The 18511-nt window shown below is 33.4% G+C and overlaps 1 protein-coding gene across 1 annotated transcript in view; it reads right to left on the bottom strand.

The window, feature by feature from the left end:
• The window catches only part of mtbp (MDM2 binding protein), a 35490-nt gene that overhangs the window by 14910 nt on the left and 2069 nt on the right, over positions 1-18511 (bottom strand). The window contains exons 4-14 of the mRNA XM_051132050.1: positions 18356-18498; positions 18118-18176; positions 17810-17951; positions 17603-17717; positions 14916-15038; positions 10913-11007; positions 9015-9081; positions 8721-8838; positions 8388-8558; positions 2219-2332; positions 1385-1555 (exon numbers count right to left, since the gene is read on the bottom strand). Coding sequence (XP_050988007.1) covers positions 1385-1555; positions 2219-2332; positions 8388-8558; positions 8721-8838; positions 9015-9081; positions 10913-11007; positions 14916-15038; positions 17603-17717; positions 17810-17951; positions 18118-18176; positions 18356-18498 — 1318 coding nt within the window. The remainder of the gene's footprint in view (positions 1-1384; positions 1556-2218; positions 2333-8387; positions 8559-8720; positions 8839-9014; positions 9082-10912; positions 11008-14915; positions 15039-17602; positions 17718-17809; positions 17952-18117; positions 18177-18355; positions 18499-18511) is intronic.

The raw sequence follows: 18511 nt of genomic DNA, 5'->3' as shown, positions 1-18511 counted from the left end.
ACATCTGCATCCTAACTCAAGCTACTATCAAATGTGTATTCCTAAGAGACAAAAAAATATATATTATTAATAATATTATCAGGCAACACAGACCTGTTTCTTGATTTGGAACAATATTACTCATTTAAACATGCAGAACTAAGAAATTATTTTGTCTATTAAGATATTTATTCTTTTAAGGAAAAATGACTCGGAAAAGTCTAAAGAACTCAAAAAACATGAAGTGTTTGTCATATTCATAAACATAACCACTTTAAAGCCACAATTAACTGTCTGGTTTTTACAACTGTCACACTGTAGTAAAAATCTGCCTTTAAACTTGAAAGAAATAAAAATTGAACATTTATCGTGATAATTATTGATAATTTTTTGGCCATATCGCCCAGCCCCATGTTGAATCAAACTAAACTATTTCTTGCTGAAGCTACTTTTTGTAATGTCTATTTGATGCTTTACACAATGACTTTAAATTATCTTTTGGGAGTAATTTCTCAGCCAAATTGAATGTGCAATTAATTTGTGATTAATACAATTAATCGCTCATGTAATTAATTAGATTACAAATTTTACTTGCCTACCAGCCCTGAAATAAATGCAAATAAATAAATAAAACAATAATAATAATAATAATTAATAATAATTTACACACTAATAAATATATATATATATATATATATATATATATATATATATACACATATACATATATACATATACATATATACACACACAACATAGAGATGCTTTTGATTATTAAATATTTAACAACACCATTCAAATGGATTACAGAGAGAGAAAAAAGAAAGGAAAACTGAATTTGAGAAAAAATAAAACATTTCATGTGGAGTTAAAAATTTTATTTTTGTTCAAATTTTAATAAATTGTTGTTAAATTGTGTAAGTTTCTTGATGTAAATTAATTGTATATGCTTTTTTTTTTTTTTGTTTTTAATTTAACAAATAAATTTAAACTGGAAAAATGGAATCCAGAAAAATTAAAATGGAAAAAAAAAAAAAAAAAAAAAAAAAAAAAAAACTTTTCATTTCATAGGGCCCTACAATAGTGTAGAGATGTATTAAGCACTCAAAATTCTCTTTCAAATCAAGTGGCTTTTAGCATTTTTGTCAACTTTTGTACAGTCAACAACTTTGCTACTGTGTTGGCTCACCATTTAACATAATATACATTTGGGTAATGAAGCAAAACCAGTCTAGAAGCACTGGTCTAAACTGGATTTGATTATAATAAATATGAGAAGTAATCAATATGATGTATATAACATTATAAATGTATCATAATGTAATAATTTTTATCACCATCCATCAAAATGATTAGAAATTATGTATCCCTAAAGCAAACTGCTCTATATTAAAGTATTCCTCACCACTAGTGTTAGAAGAGGACATCTGGTTGTCCTTCTCCAGGCGAATGCGTTCAGACGCTCTAGGCAGTGTGGAGTCGTGCATCTGAAGGTACTGCTCCCTGGCCAGATTCAGCAGAGCCTTCAGTTCATTCACGGGAATGGCGGCAGACTTCTGGGCCTCCTCTCGTCGCCCTAGCCACAGATGAGATGCATTAAATATCTCTCATTAATCACACTACCTATAAAAAAAACAATCTGTTACATATTGTATGTCTGCTTCATGTTTACTTTCATTCTCTTGTAAGACAAATGAAACTTAGCACTGAGACAGCTGTATAATTATTCATTTAGAAGATGTTTACAAATTAATTATAACAACAACATCCCCCCTAGAGCGACCTGCGCTTAAGTGCCTTAAGTTATTTAAGGATAAAATTATGCATAATCACACACTAGTTCTTTAATCATCGTCTCTAATAATCTAATGTATATAACAATCTACTCTGTATACCAAGTCTGCAAAGAATGTCAAAATGATACAGCCTCAGAAACTAGCCTGAAATTATTAGCTACAACCTGCAGGTGTACTGACATACCACAATTAATCTATCAATCATACAGTCCATCATGCACCATAAACCCGTGTTAACACAGTAGGTGTTGAGGACCTGACAAAAGCTCTATTGTTTACCGCACAAAAGAGATCTTAATTTTCAGAAAGCGTTCACGTGAGACTGCGAATGTATGACTGGAGGAATATGATTAGAAATGTGCTGCTCTGGGGTGACTGAAGCACAGCGTGTGAATACTTAGAGGTCCTGGCGAAAGATTTTCCGTTGCCTGGGAAACACTTACGGCAGCATTCCTTAAGGACCAGAGTCTGCACCTTGGCCAGCTTTCGCTCCCTTTGCAAGAGCTGCTCTCCACGGAGACATGGCAGGGACCGCAGCCAGTCAGCAGTGCTGCTCCCTTTGGAGAAAGAAGAGAAGAGAACGAGAGTCTGAGAATGCAGAAGAGTGAGTTGAGAGGTGTCAATCGCATCTAAAGTAAAGTGCCACGAGAAAAGCCTGACCAAAATGTCCAATCTTAAATTTCTCACACCATATTTGGTTACGTTAATGCTCTTACATGTACACCATTAAGAAAAGCCATTATCTATCTTCTATGACACTTAAGAAAGACCAAAAAGTAAAACCAAATTCAAGAAAAAGAGCTAAAATTGAAGTATGCATGCATAGTCTAATCTTTACAACCACAACAGCATGTTAGTAGTTTTATAACCATAGAAAAAGTTTCCGGCGACAGCATTTGCATGTTCATACTGGATACAAAACTGCTGTAAGACCTGACACAATCACAGCCAATCAAACGATTTTTATTTAAATGTACATTCAGTGTGGGTAAGGCAACAGAGCATGTCAGAACAGAAATAGAAATACAGCAATCTACAAGAAAAATCCTGTTGCTCATCACAGTCACAGTTGGTTTCGACACAACTCATATTTACAAAATATCTTGAATTAGTTATCAGGGCTCGACAATAAGCAGTGCCCGATGGCCCGGGGCCAGTGTGAAAGATGCTCGGGACAGTCGACGAATATGTCACTGGCCCAATCGGGCCACTGCTGCGTCGTCACGAAAGTTTATCATTTTTTAACCTTGATAATTTAGAATTTTAAGCAATCACAAAGCGACGAGTATGTGACGGACAAATAGCCTACAAAAGTATTAGCTTTGAAGCTTTAACAATGATCAATACATAATTTATACAGCGGAGACAGATGCACCAATCGACCGGACATATTTCAACCAATCGCTTGCACACGAACTGCATGCAATCTTATTATAAAATGACGTGTGTAGAAATATGCCAAACTCTTTAGACATCCGTTAACAGAGGCCAAAGACGCTAAAGACGAACGCAAAGAGAAAAAAAAAAATACTGTAGCAGGCAGAGCAAGATCTCGGTGCAAAATGCGCAAAATATTATCCTAAATATTGAAACTGTGGTTTATGAGAATGTATCTGTGAGGGGAACTGACTGTTTACATGGCGTTTTCTTTTCATTTGCCCATGTATGATGTATTTAAAGTAGCGTTCATAAGCAGTGTTGGGGAAAGTTACTTTTAAAAGTAATGCGTTACAATATTAAGTTACTCCCTAAAAAAGTAACTAATTATGTTACTTAGTTACTTTTTATGGAAAGTAATGAGTTACTTTACTTTTGCATTACTTTTAAAATCTGGGAAGGGCTTGCTTGTTTGTTTTTAATATAAAAAGTTCTATTTTTGGCAAATGTAAAAGCCTTTTCACACCAATTCACATCTGTACAGTAGAATGCAGAAGAAAAAATGTCGACTCTTCAGCAATAAAAAAAAGGGAAAACAAATGTTAGATTATATTAAGTAATTTTTGCTTATTAGTATGGTTAAACTGGATCATCAAAGGTCGGCAGCAAAGACATTGGTTAATAAAATGGGATTAAATGCATAAAGGATATTTGTATTATTTAACATATTTAATTATTGCAGGATTGCATCATATTCTGAATTGAGTTGAATTTCACTGTTTTTATTCATTTTGAGGAATACTTTTTATTCATTTTTGTGAGTGAGATGAATTAATGCATATTCACATTTATTATAGAACTAACATCTTTCTCCCGATTTCTCTCAACATGGGGACAGAAATTTTAATGTGAATATTTCACATTATATCACATTTCACATTCATATTTTTTGTATCAATTTTAAAAGAACATAAATCCCACTGACTTCAGTTAATTTAATATGCCTGTATGATTAGTGGACGACACATATTGCTCTGAATTTATGACTTTTCCCTCAGAATTCAAATAATAATAATAATAATGTGTAAATTTTGTACTTTTTTCGAAATTCAGGTTTTTTTTTGCGTTTTAATTTTTTTAGACTCTTTTTTAATGTTTAAATTAAACTGTATTATTCACAACAAACATGTCTAATCATGAAACTTACACAATTTAACAGCAATTTATTAAATGTTCAACAAAAATTAAATTTTTAAGGCCCTATGAAATGTTTTATTTTTTCCTTAAATTTAATTTTATTTTTAACAAACTGTTTTTGATTAATTTTTCAAAATTCCATTTCAATAGTTTCATTAAATTTTAATAATCGAAAGCATCTTGAAATAATTGATTTTTATGAAAAGCTAATTTAATATTATTATCATTATTATTATTATTATTATTATTTTTTTATTATTTTTTTTTTTTCCCGAAATACTGTGTTGTGTATTTACATTTTTCTGGTAAATAAATTCTAGTAAATAACTTTTCTGGTTAAAAAAAAAAAAAAAATCCTTAAAAATTATGTTTTAAAAAAATATATTACTACTAGTTGTACTATCATTACATTAAGCAATATATTTCTGTCAGTTCTTTATCTTTTATTTTGCTATGAAGATCTTAAAGTTTCTGATTGCATATATGACAGTAAAATGTTCATGAAGCAACTGTATACAGTTCTACAGTTTGTTTATGTGATCATATTCTCATATATTGAGATGTCAGAGGCTGAAAACACCGTGTCACGCTTCAGTAAGTGTGTAGTAAACGAAACTGCGTGTCTGCATCATTCATTCACACAGAGACACGCAGAACATGCAGGTTCAATATTTAAATAATATTTTTGTAGCTTAATATTCACAAACACTACTTCACATCGTGTTTTGATTTAAGTGTAATAAGATACATTTGATTTATTCCAAAATTTGGCAAATTCCTTGACATTCAGCGTTACACAGTACAATTCATTTTTATGACTGGATTCCACGATTGCCTCTGTGTTTTCCACATCACGGAAATCATAGGGCCATATAGACCTCAAAATGCCACCTCTAACTTAATGCTCTAAGATATAGAGATATATATATATAAAGCCATAACGACAATTTAATTTGAATGGCTTGTGGCAAGCTGCTTATAAAAAACCTCCCAAGTATCAAGCACCTCTTTAGAATCCATTCAGAAAAAGCAAACAACTGAGAGGCATCCTAGAGTGCTCATCACAAAACAGCTTCTCAGAGAAGCTTTTGTATGAGCTAAACATGCTTTTTTTTTTTGGTCCATTTTTAGCCCTTTTGGACCAGTACTAATGGCAAACCATTGTTGGACATAACAACCAACAACTCGCTTGTTTTGTGTCCTCAGTTATCAAGGTTGAGTTATGGATCTGGCACAACCGTCTGCGCTCCACGGGAGGCTCTGAGTAAACCCACGCATTCTCTGATCTCAAGAGCAGTAATTTACTCCAACAAAGATTTCCAGCGGTGGGCTTCAATACAGCCACTCTCGCTGTACAAAGAGCTATTAAGAGTAGTAGTGAATCACAAACCACCTGATTACAGGAGTAACAAATAGATGTTAATCAATGAGAAGACAAGGCAAGTCAAGAAATTATACTTTGCATGAAATAGCCAAAAGAGTGTTCTTTTCCAATTTGATTATACTGAAAGTGGGAAAAAGGAAGGGAAAAAGATCTTTTAGAAGTAGAAAGACGTGTCCTACATCCTTATCATGTTCCAGAGTTTGTATACTTGGTAATTTTTCCAAGACTAAACATCCTCAATTGCTCTGTCGAAGAATGAGTTTCAGGGCTCTATGCTTACTTTTCTTTTTTTTTTAGGAGCACAGTTAAAATTTTAGGAGCACCTTCTAACCAATAATCAAAAAATCTGATCAAAAATTACCCTTCCCATTACGAGGTGATATTTGACTCCTTAAAGTGAATTAAAGGGGAATTTTGTTTTTACCTTTGTAATGGCATTCTATTAAAAGTAACTTAATTAATTAATAACTCTATTAAAAGTATGTCAGCTTTCAAATTTTAAAAAAATATATATTTTATAAGCTTTTTAAAATTTCTAACTAAAACAACAGAATAAGAACAACGAGAATAAAAGTGGCTTTTTTAAAACGCACGTTCATTCATAAATAAAACAACGCTGTGGATATACGCAGTGGCTCAGTTGTGACTTTGTTTCAAACTATTTTTGATGACGAAATGGAGCAAAATCAGACAATATTGTTATAGTCAGACAATGATTACGTTTACATGCGCCAAAATAATATGATTACTTCCAATAATCAGAGTAAGGACTTAATCGCATCACGATGCTTACATGTCAAGAGCAAGCTCTTCACTCCCATTTACATGCAATTTTCATTATTTGTATTATTTGTTATATGGTTATTTATTTTGTCAAGATTAACTGTTTCCTCGGCTCCCCAGAAATGCGATGCTTCCTTTCCCGCAATCGTTTCTAATTTGCGTATTAGGTGCATGTCACATCATTCATGTCAGGGCTCTAGACTTATTTTACCCACTTGTTGCTCTTCTGCGACTAACGTTCTCAATTGGTTAACATTCAACCCATTCTTTTTCATCAGTATTATTATTTGTGATTTGAATTTTGTAAAACGGGAGTTCCTCTTTTGCTATAAGCCGGGCTTCGGATTCGAATTTGCGGTATTGTGGTTACGTTTTACAAGAAAAGATAACTGTCTGATTTGCTTAGGCTACTAAACACCTTTAACTATTTTAACTACTTTAAACTATCCCAACCGAGAAAGAAGGGTCTTATCTAGCGTAACAATATACTTTCTCAACATTAAACGAAACTCTCTACACTGCACAATGAATCTCTTATTTACACTCTTTCTACACTTTGTTTATGAAAGGATTCATCAGATATGTCTGTGATACATTACTCAGCGCTGAAAAATAGGATGCGGGGTGTATTCAAAGCACCGCCTTTTCTGTTTACAATGCTGCGCTGTGATTGGCTGAGCGGATGCAACGCATTTTGCAGAGAAGCGGTTTGGAAAAAAAAGGGAGGAAACATGACAGAATAACACGGCGGATATTGCATTTTGCGTAAAATTACAAACTGCCTTTTCAATACCGACCAGATACAATACTGATTTTGGCAGGAACTCAATTTTGTAAAAAATGGCATTTATCATGTTTTGGAATCAAACTCTTCATATTCCTATTTCTGGCAAATTTAAATAAAACTATTAAATGCTAAAAAAAAAAAAATATTACAACAAGATTAACCAACTAATTGTAGAATAAATACTACAATTATTATTAAAACCTTTTCACAGAATATTCACACAAATTTTCTTCCATGTATTAATTTTAACAGTAAACCTCTGTTTGTTTGGCAAAAAAAGGGTTTAATATGAATTTTATTAAAAATAAATAAATGTTTAATGCCTTAATTTAATTATAATTAGAAAAATTAAAAAACACAAGAATCTCTATAAAAAACAAAAAGAAAAAGATTGTAGGGCCCCGTTGTTCAAAATATTGAAATTGAGAATTTTGGACTTATTTTTTCACTGAAATAAATGTTTTTGTTATTACACAGAGAGTAAAGTACCAAAAAAAAGCAAGGTTCTAGGTACTGACCCAACCCCCCCCCACCCCCCAAAAAAATGAAAACCCAGGGGAAACACTGCGCACACAGTAGTTTTCGCACTGTAGAGCCCTGAGTTTGAAACATTCACCCCCAATGAAGTCTGAAGTCTCAAATGCCAAGGAACACATCGGTTTGTTTGTTTTTTATAAGGAAAACATGACTACAAGTCTGAGCCTATGCTACTGCATTTTCAATTCAGTGTTTTTAAATTGAAATGAATTAGAAATCGTTATGCATTCTACATTTATAAAGCTCAAGACTGCAGTTCTGGTCTTAGTGGAGTATATTGTCTCCTCTGTCATCTTGGCGACATCCAGGTGGCCTTAGCTATTGCTATGATAGATGAGACTGTTGTATGGGTTTAATCTGACTCTAATAAATGTGGTTCTGGAACGCCCCAGGGTCCAACTTACTTTAGAAGAACTGTATTAGTCCTCTCAATCCAACATACACATTGATTTATGACTATGCTCAAATATCCAGCTCTAGGCATACTGTGCATCTGTGCATATTCATGCCACCATCGACTGTGCATTTAAATGATTGGTGATCATACCTGAGGAAGGCGGAACTTTTTTCCTGATGAGGGAATTAAGCGTTGCCAGGGCAGCGGCTCCATTGATCTGATTGGCCGTGTGTATCATTCGTGCCGTGCAGACTCCTGACTCCGCCCCCTGCACCAAGAAGAGGTACTGGCCTTTTTCACCTTTTACCTCCACATCAGGTACTGCAAGGATGAAGAGTTAATAGCACACTAGCAAACACACAGAAATAACTTCAGAGTATGAATGCCAGTGTATAATTTTCCAACATGTGATGTGGGCAGATGGTATAATTATACATATTAACAGCCTTTAGAACAAAGCTTTTTATTAAACGCTACTCATACCAGGTACGTCCTTGGGACGTTTAGACATGAAGTCTCTCCATTTGCAGGAGCTGAGCTGGGAGGCTGCTGGGAAAGTCTCAGTGCTCATCACACAGGACAGAGAAAACAAAGCTCCCACCTGCAAAAGGAAACACTTTTTGTCATTGTCGCCCCAGCGTTTGAGCTCTGGGAAATAAGTTATCAATTTCCGACTATCAGTCACAGAGGACTTTGACAGCTTTGGGTGAATCTCAGTGGGTATATAGTGGTGTATATTTGTTGCTAGAAGACAATAATTGGTGATGATCACGTTACCTCTCCACGCAATGTGCACAGTTGGTCCAAGAGTAGCTTGGCTTTGACAGATTTGGAAGTCAAAGCACTGTAAAGGAATGTTAAGGTGTGAAACAATACACAGAGGACAATGACAGTGCAGTTTACAGTATAAACAGTCATGAGGAACACGCCATCTCAACAATCATTAGCTCTGAGTTCAGAGTTCACCGCGTGACATTGAGAGAAGTCTGGTACAGTTAGTAAATGGTTGACTGCATGAATACAGTGGCAAATACATTCACATACACTATAATTGACTATAATGAAGTTTGGAGTTGGTCAGATTTTTAAAATGTTTGTTTTTTTAAAAGAGGTCTGTTGCTTACCAAGGTTAAACTAATGTAATTAATTTAATGTACCATTAAAACAGTAATATAGTAAAATAAGATTACAACATTTTTAAAAACCTCTTCTATTTTAATATATTTCAAGAAACATTTCTCGTTATCCTTTTCAGGATACTTTCATGAATACAAAGTTTGAAAGAACAGCATTTATTTGAAATATAAATCTTTTGTAACATTATTAATGTCTTTACTGTCACTTTTGATAAATTGCAATATATTACTACTAACTCAAACTTTTGAAGTCACTTCAGTTAAAAGTATCTGACAAATGCATGAATGTAAAACAGATTATTATGCATCATTAATTTTTAATACCTTCAGAACATCAACCGAATTCTGCCACATATAGCAAACAAAGGGAGTAAATCATGCAGTACCATCTACAGGCACTACCTTTAATAATAATAATAATAAAAAAAAATGAATTAAAGAAAGACTGGTTATTTATACAAAAGGAGGCAAATTTATGTTCATTTTCATATTCATTTTTGAGAGAAACAAATGATATTCATTCTGATGGGTCGGTTTATGAATACAAGGAGATTTTATGTCTTTTCTGGCCTCTGTACAGTAATTTCCTTTAACCTTGCAAAGGTGAATTACGTACGCTGCCATTCAAAAGTTTGGGAACAGTAAGATTTTTAACATTTATTAAAGTAGTGTTCATCAAGGCTGTATTTATTTGATCTAAAATACAGAAAAAACTAATATTGTGAAATATTATTGTAATTTCTAATATTGGTTTCCTATTTTAATAAATTTTAAAATCTAATTTATTTCTGTGACGCAGCACTGAATTTTCACAGCCATTACTCCAGTCTTCAATGTCACATGATTCTTCAGAATTCTACTATGCTGATTTATTATTGGTGTTGAAACAGTTGCACTGCTTAATATTTTTTTGGAAACTGATACTTTTTTTTAGAATTCCTTGATGAATAAAAAGTTAAAAAGACCAGCAATTATTCAAAATATAAATCTGTTCTAACAATATAAGTCATTACTATTACTTTTTAAAAAAATAAAAGTATGACGGGTCTCACAAATATTAAGCAGCACAACTGTTTCCAATATTCATTATAAATCAGCATATTAAAATGATTTCTGAAGGATCAGATCATGACACTGAAGACTGGAGTAATGATACTGAAAATTCAGCTTTGCTTCAAAGGAATAAACTATATTTTAAAGTTTCAAAATATAAAATCGTTTTAAATTGCAATAATAATTTCTCAAAATTATTTTTTTGTCTGTATTTTTGATTAAATAGATACAGCCTTGATGAGCATTCAAACTTCTCATAAAAAAAACAACAAAAAAACAAAAACAAAAAAACAAAATCATACTATTCCCAAACTTTTGAACGGCAGTGTATCTTAAAGCAATATTCGAATAGATTTAATAAATATTCACATCTTTATGTGAATTAAGACTGCTACTGTATCCTCTAACAGACCGCGAATGTTAGATAATATGGATAAAATGCACTAATGGACATTTTTGGAGCCTTTTGTCTTTTGGGAAAGATACAGTTCAAACTCTGCGCTGGAATGGAGAAGAACCGGGAGATCTTTAACTCTGACCAGCTGAATCAGTTCCAACACAGGCTGGTAACACTGAAATACCTAAAAAACACACACACACACACACAAAACAAGCAAATATATGTTTTCCTGGGTCATAAAATATTTATGTTCAGAGAGAAATTAACATTTTGTGTCTTTTGGAAAAAAAAAAAGTGTTATACACCGGTTTTGTCAATAATGCATTATTCAAAACAAAGGAAAAGCAGAAATAGAGGAAGAGGACCAAAGAAAAACATTAGATGACCAAGCAGTTTCAACCAAGCGAAGGGTTATGTGACCAACAGATTAAAGTGTTACCGGCTGTGACAGCAGCTGGCCAATGAAAAGAAACAAAAACAGCCCTTTACGGTTTATTTGCCATTAGGAGAGTAACAGTTAAAGCTGTTTTGGGGCTGCTGGGTGCTTGTGCCCCTGAGTGTTGAAACAAAATCAGCTTTGTGCTCCGACAGAACTAAACCAGAGCTTTTGGGCTGGAAAATGAGAGGCTGAGAGGGAGCTGGCAACATTTCTCAGCTCTTTATCAACTCTTTCAGCTTCTATACAAGAGAAGGCAAGCAGAAAAAGAGGAAGTCAATCTGAAGAGATCTGCTCCATTATTCAGTAGTTCTGGACCCACAGAAAAGAGTACGATGCAACACGGTGAAATAAGTTCAAAGCTGTATTTTAAGTAGTCTTAAACATACTGTTGCAAATCCCTAAGAGTTACACGATGGAAAGGAAGATGATGATAAAATCATGCTAACAATTAAGATAAAAGAGTCAGTCAGATCAAATCATGTAATTTTATCTGTATTTTCACAAGTGTTTATCAGAGAATCAGGGTGTCAACCAGCGATTTTGCAAAACTGTTTATACCATAATAAATAAATTTGCAGTGGGCGGGGCTACTTCACATCATTTACATGTTGGAGGAATGAAACAGGTCATTAAACAGGCCACTAAACCTTGAAAATCTGAATATATCAGCAAATAGATTACAAATAAATTCTCCAGCACATCCAAAAATTGCGATTAGTGCAGTACCACGTAAAACATTAAACATTCTTGGTAAATTTGCATCATAAATAGCTATATTGTAATACAGAGGTCCCTAAAAGCGGTTTCGTTCACAGTAAATGCTGCTTCACAAACTGTTATCATTTACACCTGTGGAGCATCTCAAACTCCATCTCTAAACATTGTTGTGAGCTTGCATTTATTAAAATGTGCATCTGGGAACACCATTTCATCAGATTTGCAAGGTAAATCATTTATAAACCCATGCAAACACAGGAGAATAGGCCAACTTGGAGGAGACGTCACAGTTACGTCACTTGCAGCCACGCGTATAGTGGTTGCAGAAAAACACTGGTAACAAGTGAAGGTGGGAATAAAGGTGGGATGTTCAAATCAGAATGCAAATAATTGTTATAGAGTACTGTCATCAAAGACGCCATTTGAAACTAAACGCAGATGTTTAAACAGACAGACTAAGGATGAAACCTGCTATGATTACTCTACTTTTAAAGCATAAATTTGATTTAAACAACAGGTCTACATAATATTCACATACGCTGTTCAAAGGGGACGTATTATATTAGCCCTACAGTTACAGCATGAAATATTTATAATTCTTTTTTTTTCCTCGCAAATGCAAGTTTGTCTCCTAATTCTGACTTTATAACTCGATTTAACTCAAAACTAGTGAGTTTGTTACTTCTGAGGTGGGGGAAAGCCAGAAGCCGAGGGGAAGAGAGAAAAAAAAAAAAAAAAGAGAGAATGACGAATTGTTTTTCCCCTTATTAGAATTGTGAGACTAAAGTCAGAATTTTGAAGTCTAAAATCAAATTTACCTTTTTTTATTCTTTTATTCCATAACTCCACAGACTGCAACTTGAACCGCCCACAAAAACGTCATCCCTGTTTCGGATCTGTAAGACTATCCCACTATCTAACATCAATTTTGTTGAACAACAGTGCTTATCGCTGGGTGACAAGTGATTGTAATGTGCAAGGAACATTTTGAAAATGTCATCTAATCTATAATCTTTTTAAATCGAACTATTTTGTACCGTATCCGTGTAATTCTTTAGCTGTAAACGTTACATCTCTCCTGGGTTTTCTGCAACTATGACGCGCGTGCACTCCGAATGTTTACAGACAAATAATTGGTCTATACATAATTATCTTTCTCAATGCGTAACTGTTCATCGCAATTTCAAAATAAAGTTTCAACCCTCGCTCTGAGTTTACACGTTTAAGTCATTTTAAAGGCTATTGTTCACTTAGGTCTATTTTTATTACAACAACAAAAAAATTACACACACACACACACATATACATACACACATATATATACATATATATACATACACACACACACACATATTATTTATATATATATATATATATAAATAAATAAATAAATAAATAAATAATCGATTAATTTGTTTTAAATAAATATAACAAACACACTTTTCCAAGAAAGCATTTCACAAAAGAATGATTAAATGATATGATAAACATATTGTTCAAAATCTGGATAAAATATTTGTACACAAGGTGTCAAATGTTAGATTTTGATTTTTGCTGAGAAAACATGACATGATGGCATTTTCCATATTCTGTATATAATGCAATGACATCAGACAAAAAAGCAACTTAAGAGTCCAGTTATTTATTTCCAAGGTTACCATGATGTGTAATAACTAAAATTGGGATCATATTTTTTGTTACAAAAAAAAAAAGTTACAAAAGAGAAAGATGTTTAGAAATTGTTCTTTCCATCCTTCACATTACAGTGTCAGCTTTTGTGATGAATTACTGAAAAAGAGCTCTGATTGAATGTCATCTTTCATCAGACGTACAGTCATAGTGGCAGATGGGAGGTAATGTCTTACTCAATCTGATACTGAGGAGAATAGCATTTTCGCACTGAATGTGGTGTCCCTAACAATAATAAAGTTCATAAGTACTGTGAACATAAAAGAAAAAAGTTAATGGTATTAATCAGCATAGAGGCAGTGAATGTACGGCATGAGCCCTGTGTAAACACACTGTGGGGTGTAATCGGCTCCGTTGGAGGGGCTGAAATCTCCACTAGTGCCACTGTGATTAATCTAGAACGGAAAACTCATTACGATTACATTCCACACTCTCACTTTTATGACAGAACGACAGTGTCAGAGAGAGAGAGCAAGAAACAGCTTATATAAAACTTTAGAGCACCACTTTAATAGGGACACAAATGCACTGGATAATTTCAGTCATTGTCCGAAACAACCTTCAGTAAGATTGTTTAATATTAATATTAAAAGGTTCATGTGAGATCTCAGTAAGAAACTCTTATGGGTGGCAATGACTCGAAATGTGCCACCTGAAGAGTCACAAATGTAGTTCACAAACAGTAGGTTTAATTAGTTTGACATTATTTCTTCTTACTCCTAAACTTAGTTATTTTTATATTTAATATTACTTTTTTAAATTAATTTATATAATATATATTTTTAATTAGTTATATTTATACTTCATTTACCCCTTTAATTATTTTTTAAATATATACATCAAAAAGTAATAAAAAAAAATCTGCTATAAAAGTGTAAAATTATATTGCAATAAAACAAAACTGACAGCTATTATAAAACACTTCTACACATAGATTATGGCATATGATGCAATTTACGAATTTCAACCTAATTTCACAACTTTAACGAAATTTCAGCACAAGTCACAACAATATTCAATACATATAACTAAACGTTTAAGGGGGAAACATGTATTTAATGTGATCATAAAAATTGAGATATAGTGAAATCTGGCCCAGTAAAGGCCCATAAAAATATAAAAAAATATAAAATAAAAACAAACAAAAAATATGGAATATTATGAACGGATTTCTGGAGCAGAAATCTGAAGTGTTTCAGTGTCAAACAATCCATTCAAATTTTAAACAAAATGAGCCTGCTCACCTCATGCTGTAGTTTGTGATCAGTGTAGCTTTGTGGGTCTGTGTGAAGATAGAGTGCATCATTCCAGCGATTTCTCCTTTGAGCTCTCAAACAGAAACCCTCAAACTTCAGCTCAGAGACAAACTGAAAATAACACAAGAAAGCCATTCAGAACGAGCTGAAGAGAGATTTACAAGTGTCATTCAGAAGAGTCTATACTTCACAACAATACTTGTCCTGTTTCTACAACACAAGAGTGACAGAAACTAATTTATGCTCAAGCAGAAATAGACAAATTCTTCATGTCTGAGTCAAACAAAACTTCCAAAACATAAGATAATGGAGACTGTAGTTCTCAGAGTATCACTGACCAGCTCTCTAAACAGTCATGACCTAAACTCGAACTCTTTAATATCAATGTTCTCTGTATCAGCATCAGGCTCATTACCTGTATTAATGATTTTAATTCACTTTTGGCCCAGAAGACCTACAGTCTCAGATCTTTACTGGTCCTGCTGTCTTTCCTGAACCAAAGCACACACGCTGCTGTGTAACAGCTCTATTCCTAGATGTAAAATTTCCCTGCTCAGAATTTCCCAGAATCAAATTATTTTCTTTACATCTGAATGCTTACTAAGTTTTTCCATCTTTGTTTTTATAGTTTCACAAATCAGTAGGAGTTACTGTTTGCTCATACATCATTTCTTGCAAGTGTTCGCCCTCTGCTGGACAGAAGAAATTCTACAGTTACCATTTGGTTTTGTTAAAGGTGACCTGTATATTTTATTTACTTTTCTTTTTTTATTTTTAAATGAAAGCACTGATTTCTAATCCAAGATCATTTTTAGAGACAATGATTTTTAAAGTGTAAACATTGTGGTGCACAGTGTTATTAAAATATACTATTGTAGTATTTTTTTACAGTTTTTAAGTTTAAAATTTTACTCAATTTCATTAAAATTTGAGTTTACATTGTAGTAATTTAGGTTTTACTATTTATATTTAGTTTGTATTTAAGTTTTAGTTTCGTAATTAGTTAGTTGTAGTTAGTTTTAAAGGAGAAGTCCACTTCCAAAAAAGATTCACATATAATGTACTCACCCCATTGTCATCCAAGTTGTTCATGTCGTTCTTTCTTCAGTTGAAAGAAATTGTGTTTTTTGAGGAAAACATTTCAGCTTTTTTTCTTCATATAATGGACTGATATGGTGCCCCGATTTTAAACTTCCAAAACGCAGTTAAATGCAACTTCAAACGATCCCAAATGCAGTTGTAAACAATCCCAGCTGAAGAAGGATCTAATCTAGCGAAACGATCGGTTATTTTCATTTTAAAAAAAATACAATTTAAATACTTTTTATTCTCAAACGCCTTGCCTTGCTCTCATTGAACTTTCTGGCTCAAGACAGTTAGGGTATGTTGAAAAACTCCAATCGTATTTTCTCCCTCAACTTCAAAAATCATTTCAAAATCTTCCTACATCGTACCGACCCCGTCTTTGCAAAGTGAACATGCAAAGAAGATCAAACACCCTTAACAAAAAAGGTAAAACAGCGATACAGGGTGATTTTGAAATTGAAAGAGAACATGAGATGGAAGTTTTTCGACATAACCTAACTGTCATGAACTGGAAAAAAACAGACCAAGCAGAGTAAGACAAGATGAGCGTTTGGCATTAAAAAGTATATAAATTGTATTATTTTGATAAAAATACTGGATTGTTATGCTAGATAAGACCCTTCTTTCTCAGCTGGGATCGTTTACAACTGCATCTGGGATCATTTGAAGTCGCATTTAAACTGTATTTTGGAAGTTCAAAATCAGGGCACCATATCAGTCCATTATATGAAGAAAAATTCTGAAATGTTTTCCTCAAAAAACATAATTTCTTTATAACTGAAGAAAGAAAGACATGAATATCTTGGATGACAATGGGGTGAGTACATGATATGTGACCATGGACCACAAAACCAGTCATAAGGGTAAATTTTCAAAATTGAGATTTATAAATCACCTGAAAGCTGAACAAATAAGTTTTACACTGATAAATGGTTTGTTATGATAGAATAATATTTGACCGAGATACAACTATTTGAATATATGGAATCTGAGGGTGCGCAAAAAAAAAAAAAAAAAAAAAAAAAAAAAATCAAAATATTGAGAAAATCGCCTTTAAAATTGTCCAAATTGAGTTCTTAATAATGTATACTAATCATCAAAAATTAAGTTTTGATACACTTACATTAGGAATTTAACTAAATATCTTCATGGAACATGATCTTAATTTCCTAATGATTTTTGGCATAAAAGAAAAATTAGTAATTCTGATCCATACAATGTATTTTTGGCTATTGCCACTAATATACCCCAGCGACTTAAGACTGGTTTTGTAGTCCAGGGTCACATATGTGAATCTTTGTTTTGGAAGTGGACTTCTCCTTTAACTTTAATAAATTTTAGGTTTTCATCTAATGTCAATATTTAGTTTAATTTCAAAGTTTTGACATATTTAGGGTAGGGAATTTACAAAATATCTTCGTGGAACATGATGTTTACTTAATATCCTATGGCTTTTCTTTTTGCCATAAAAGAAAAATCGATAATTTTGACCCATATAACGTGTTGGCTATTGCTACAAATATACCCGTGCTACTTGACTGGTTTTGTTGTCCAGGGTCACAAAGAGGCTTTAGATTAGTATAATGTACCTTTTTCTCTCTAATTTGAAGTCCACCTCTCCAGATCTCCCTCCCGTCCACACAGCTGTCAATCACTGATGGTGAACATAAGCGGGCGTCTAGGTACATGGCTGCTTTCTGCCAACTTTAGAAAAACAGGGTGATTATGAATAGTAGAACTCGTAAATAAAAAGGACAGGTCTATTATCTATTAGATGGGAGAATATATGATATTACCCTGCACTGTGTTCAGTGACCATGATCATCTGTGCTGAATGCCATGCCTTCATGTGCTTCAAAGAGCCAATCATAGGCAGCATATCCTTCAACCCCACCTCCTCATCCACACACAGAACAATCACATCGAGCAAAGACTTGCCTGAAATCAACAAACGTCACATCAATACAATACAAAAAGCATAGTAATACTATGACAACATCATTTGCTGTTAGCAAATATTATCAAATGTGTAAAACAAAGCGAAGAAACTATTATTATGATAACTTTCTAACACCCAAAATCATTTAATATTATAAAATGATACCTGGAGGAGGAAGTTTGTCTGCTAACTGATGAAGACCTTCAGCTGCCTCTTCAAATAGTCTATCATTATAGTCAATGATCGTGGAAAAAAAAAAAAAACAAGCAAGTTAAGTAAATGTAAATAAGCATATAAATAATCAACTTATGAATGACATCAACTAAGCCCTGAAATCTTTGGTCCTATAAAGTTCTTCAGTTTGAGATATTACAGGGCGACAATATCAATCACAATCTCTCACTCTGCGTGGGACGGGTTCTCTGTGAGCACGCCCTGTTCCTCTTGCTCCTGAAGGGCAGTGATGCAGCTGTCTAAAGCAGATGGCTCTGATTCCTCACTGTCACTGCGCTGGGAACACAGTTCCTCCCACTCGGAGCTGCACCACTGGAAATGCACA

The sequence above is a fragment of the Labeo rohita genome, chromosome 16, assembly GCF_022985175.1.
Source record: "Labeo rohita strain BAU-BD-2019 chromosome 16, IGBB_LRoh.1.0, whole genome shotgun sequence".
In the NCBI taxonomy this organism is placed as follows: Eukaryota; Metazoa; Chordata; class Actinopteri; order Cypriniformes; family Cyprinidae; genus Labeo; species Labeo rohita.
Note: the sequence above shows the minus strand (reverse complement) of the source record. Positions and strands in the feature narration are given on the sequence as shown.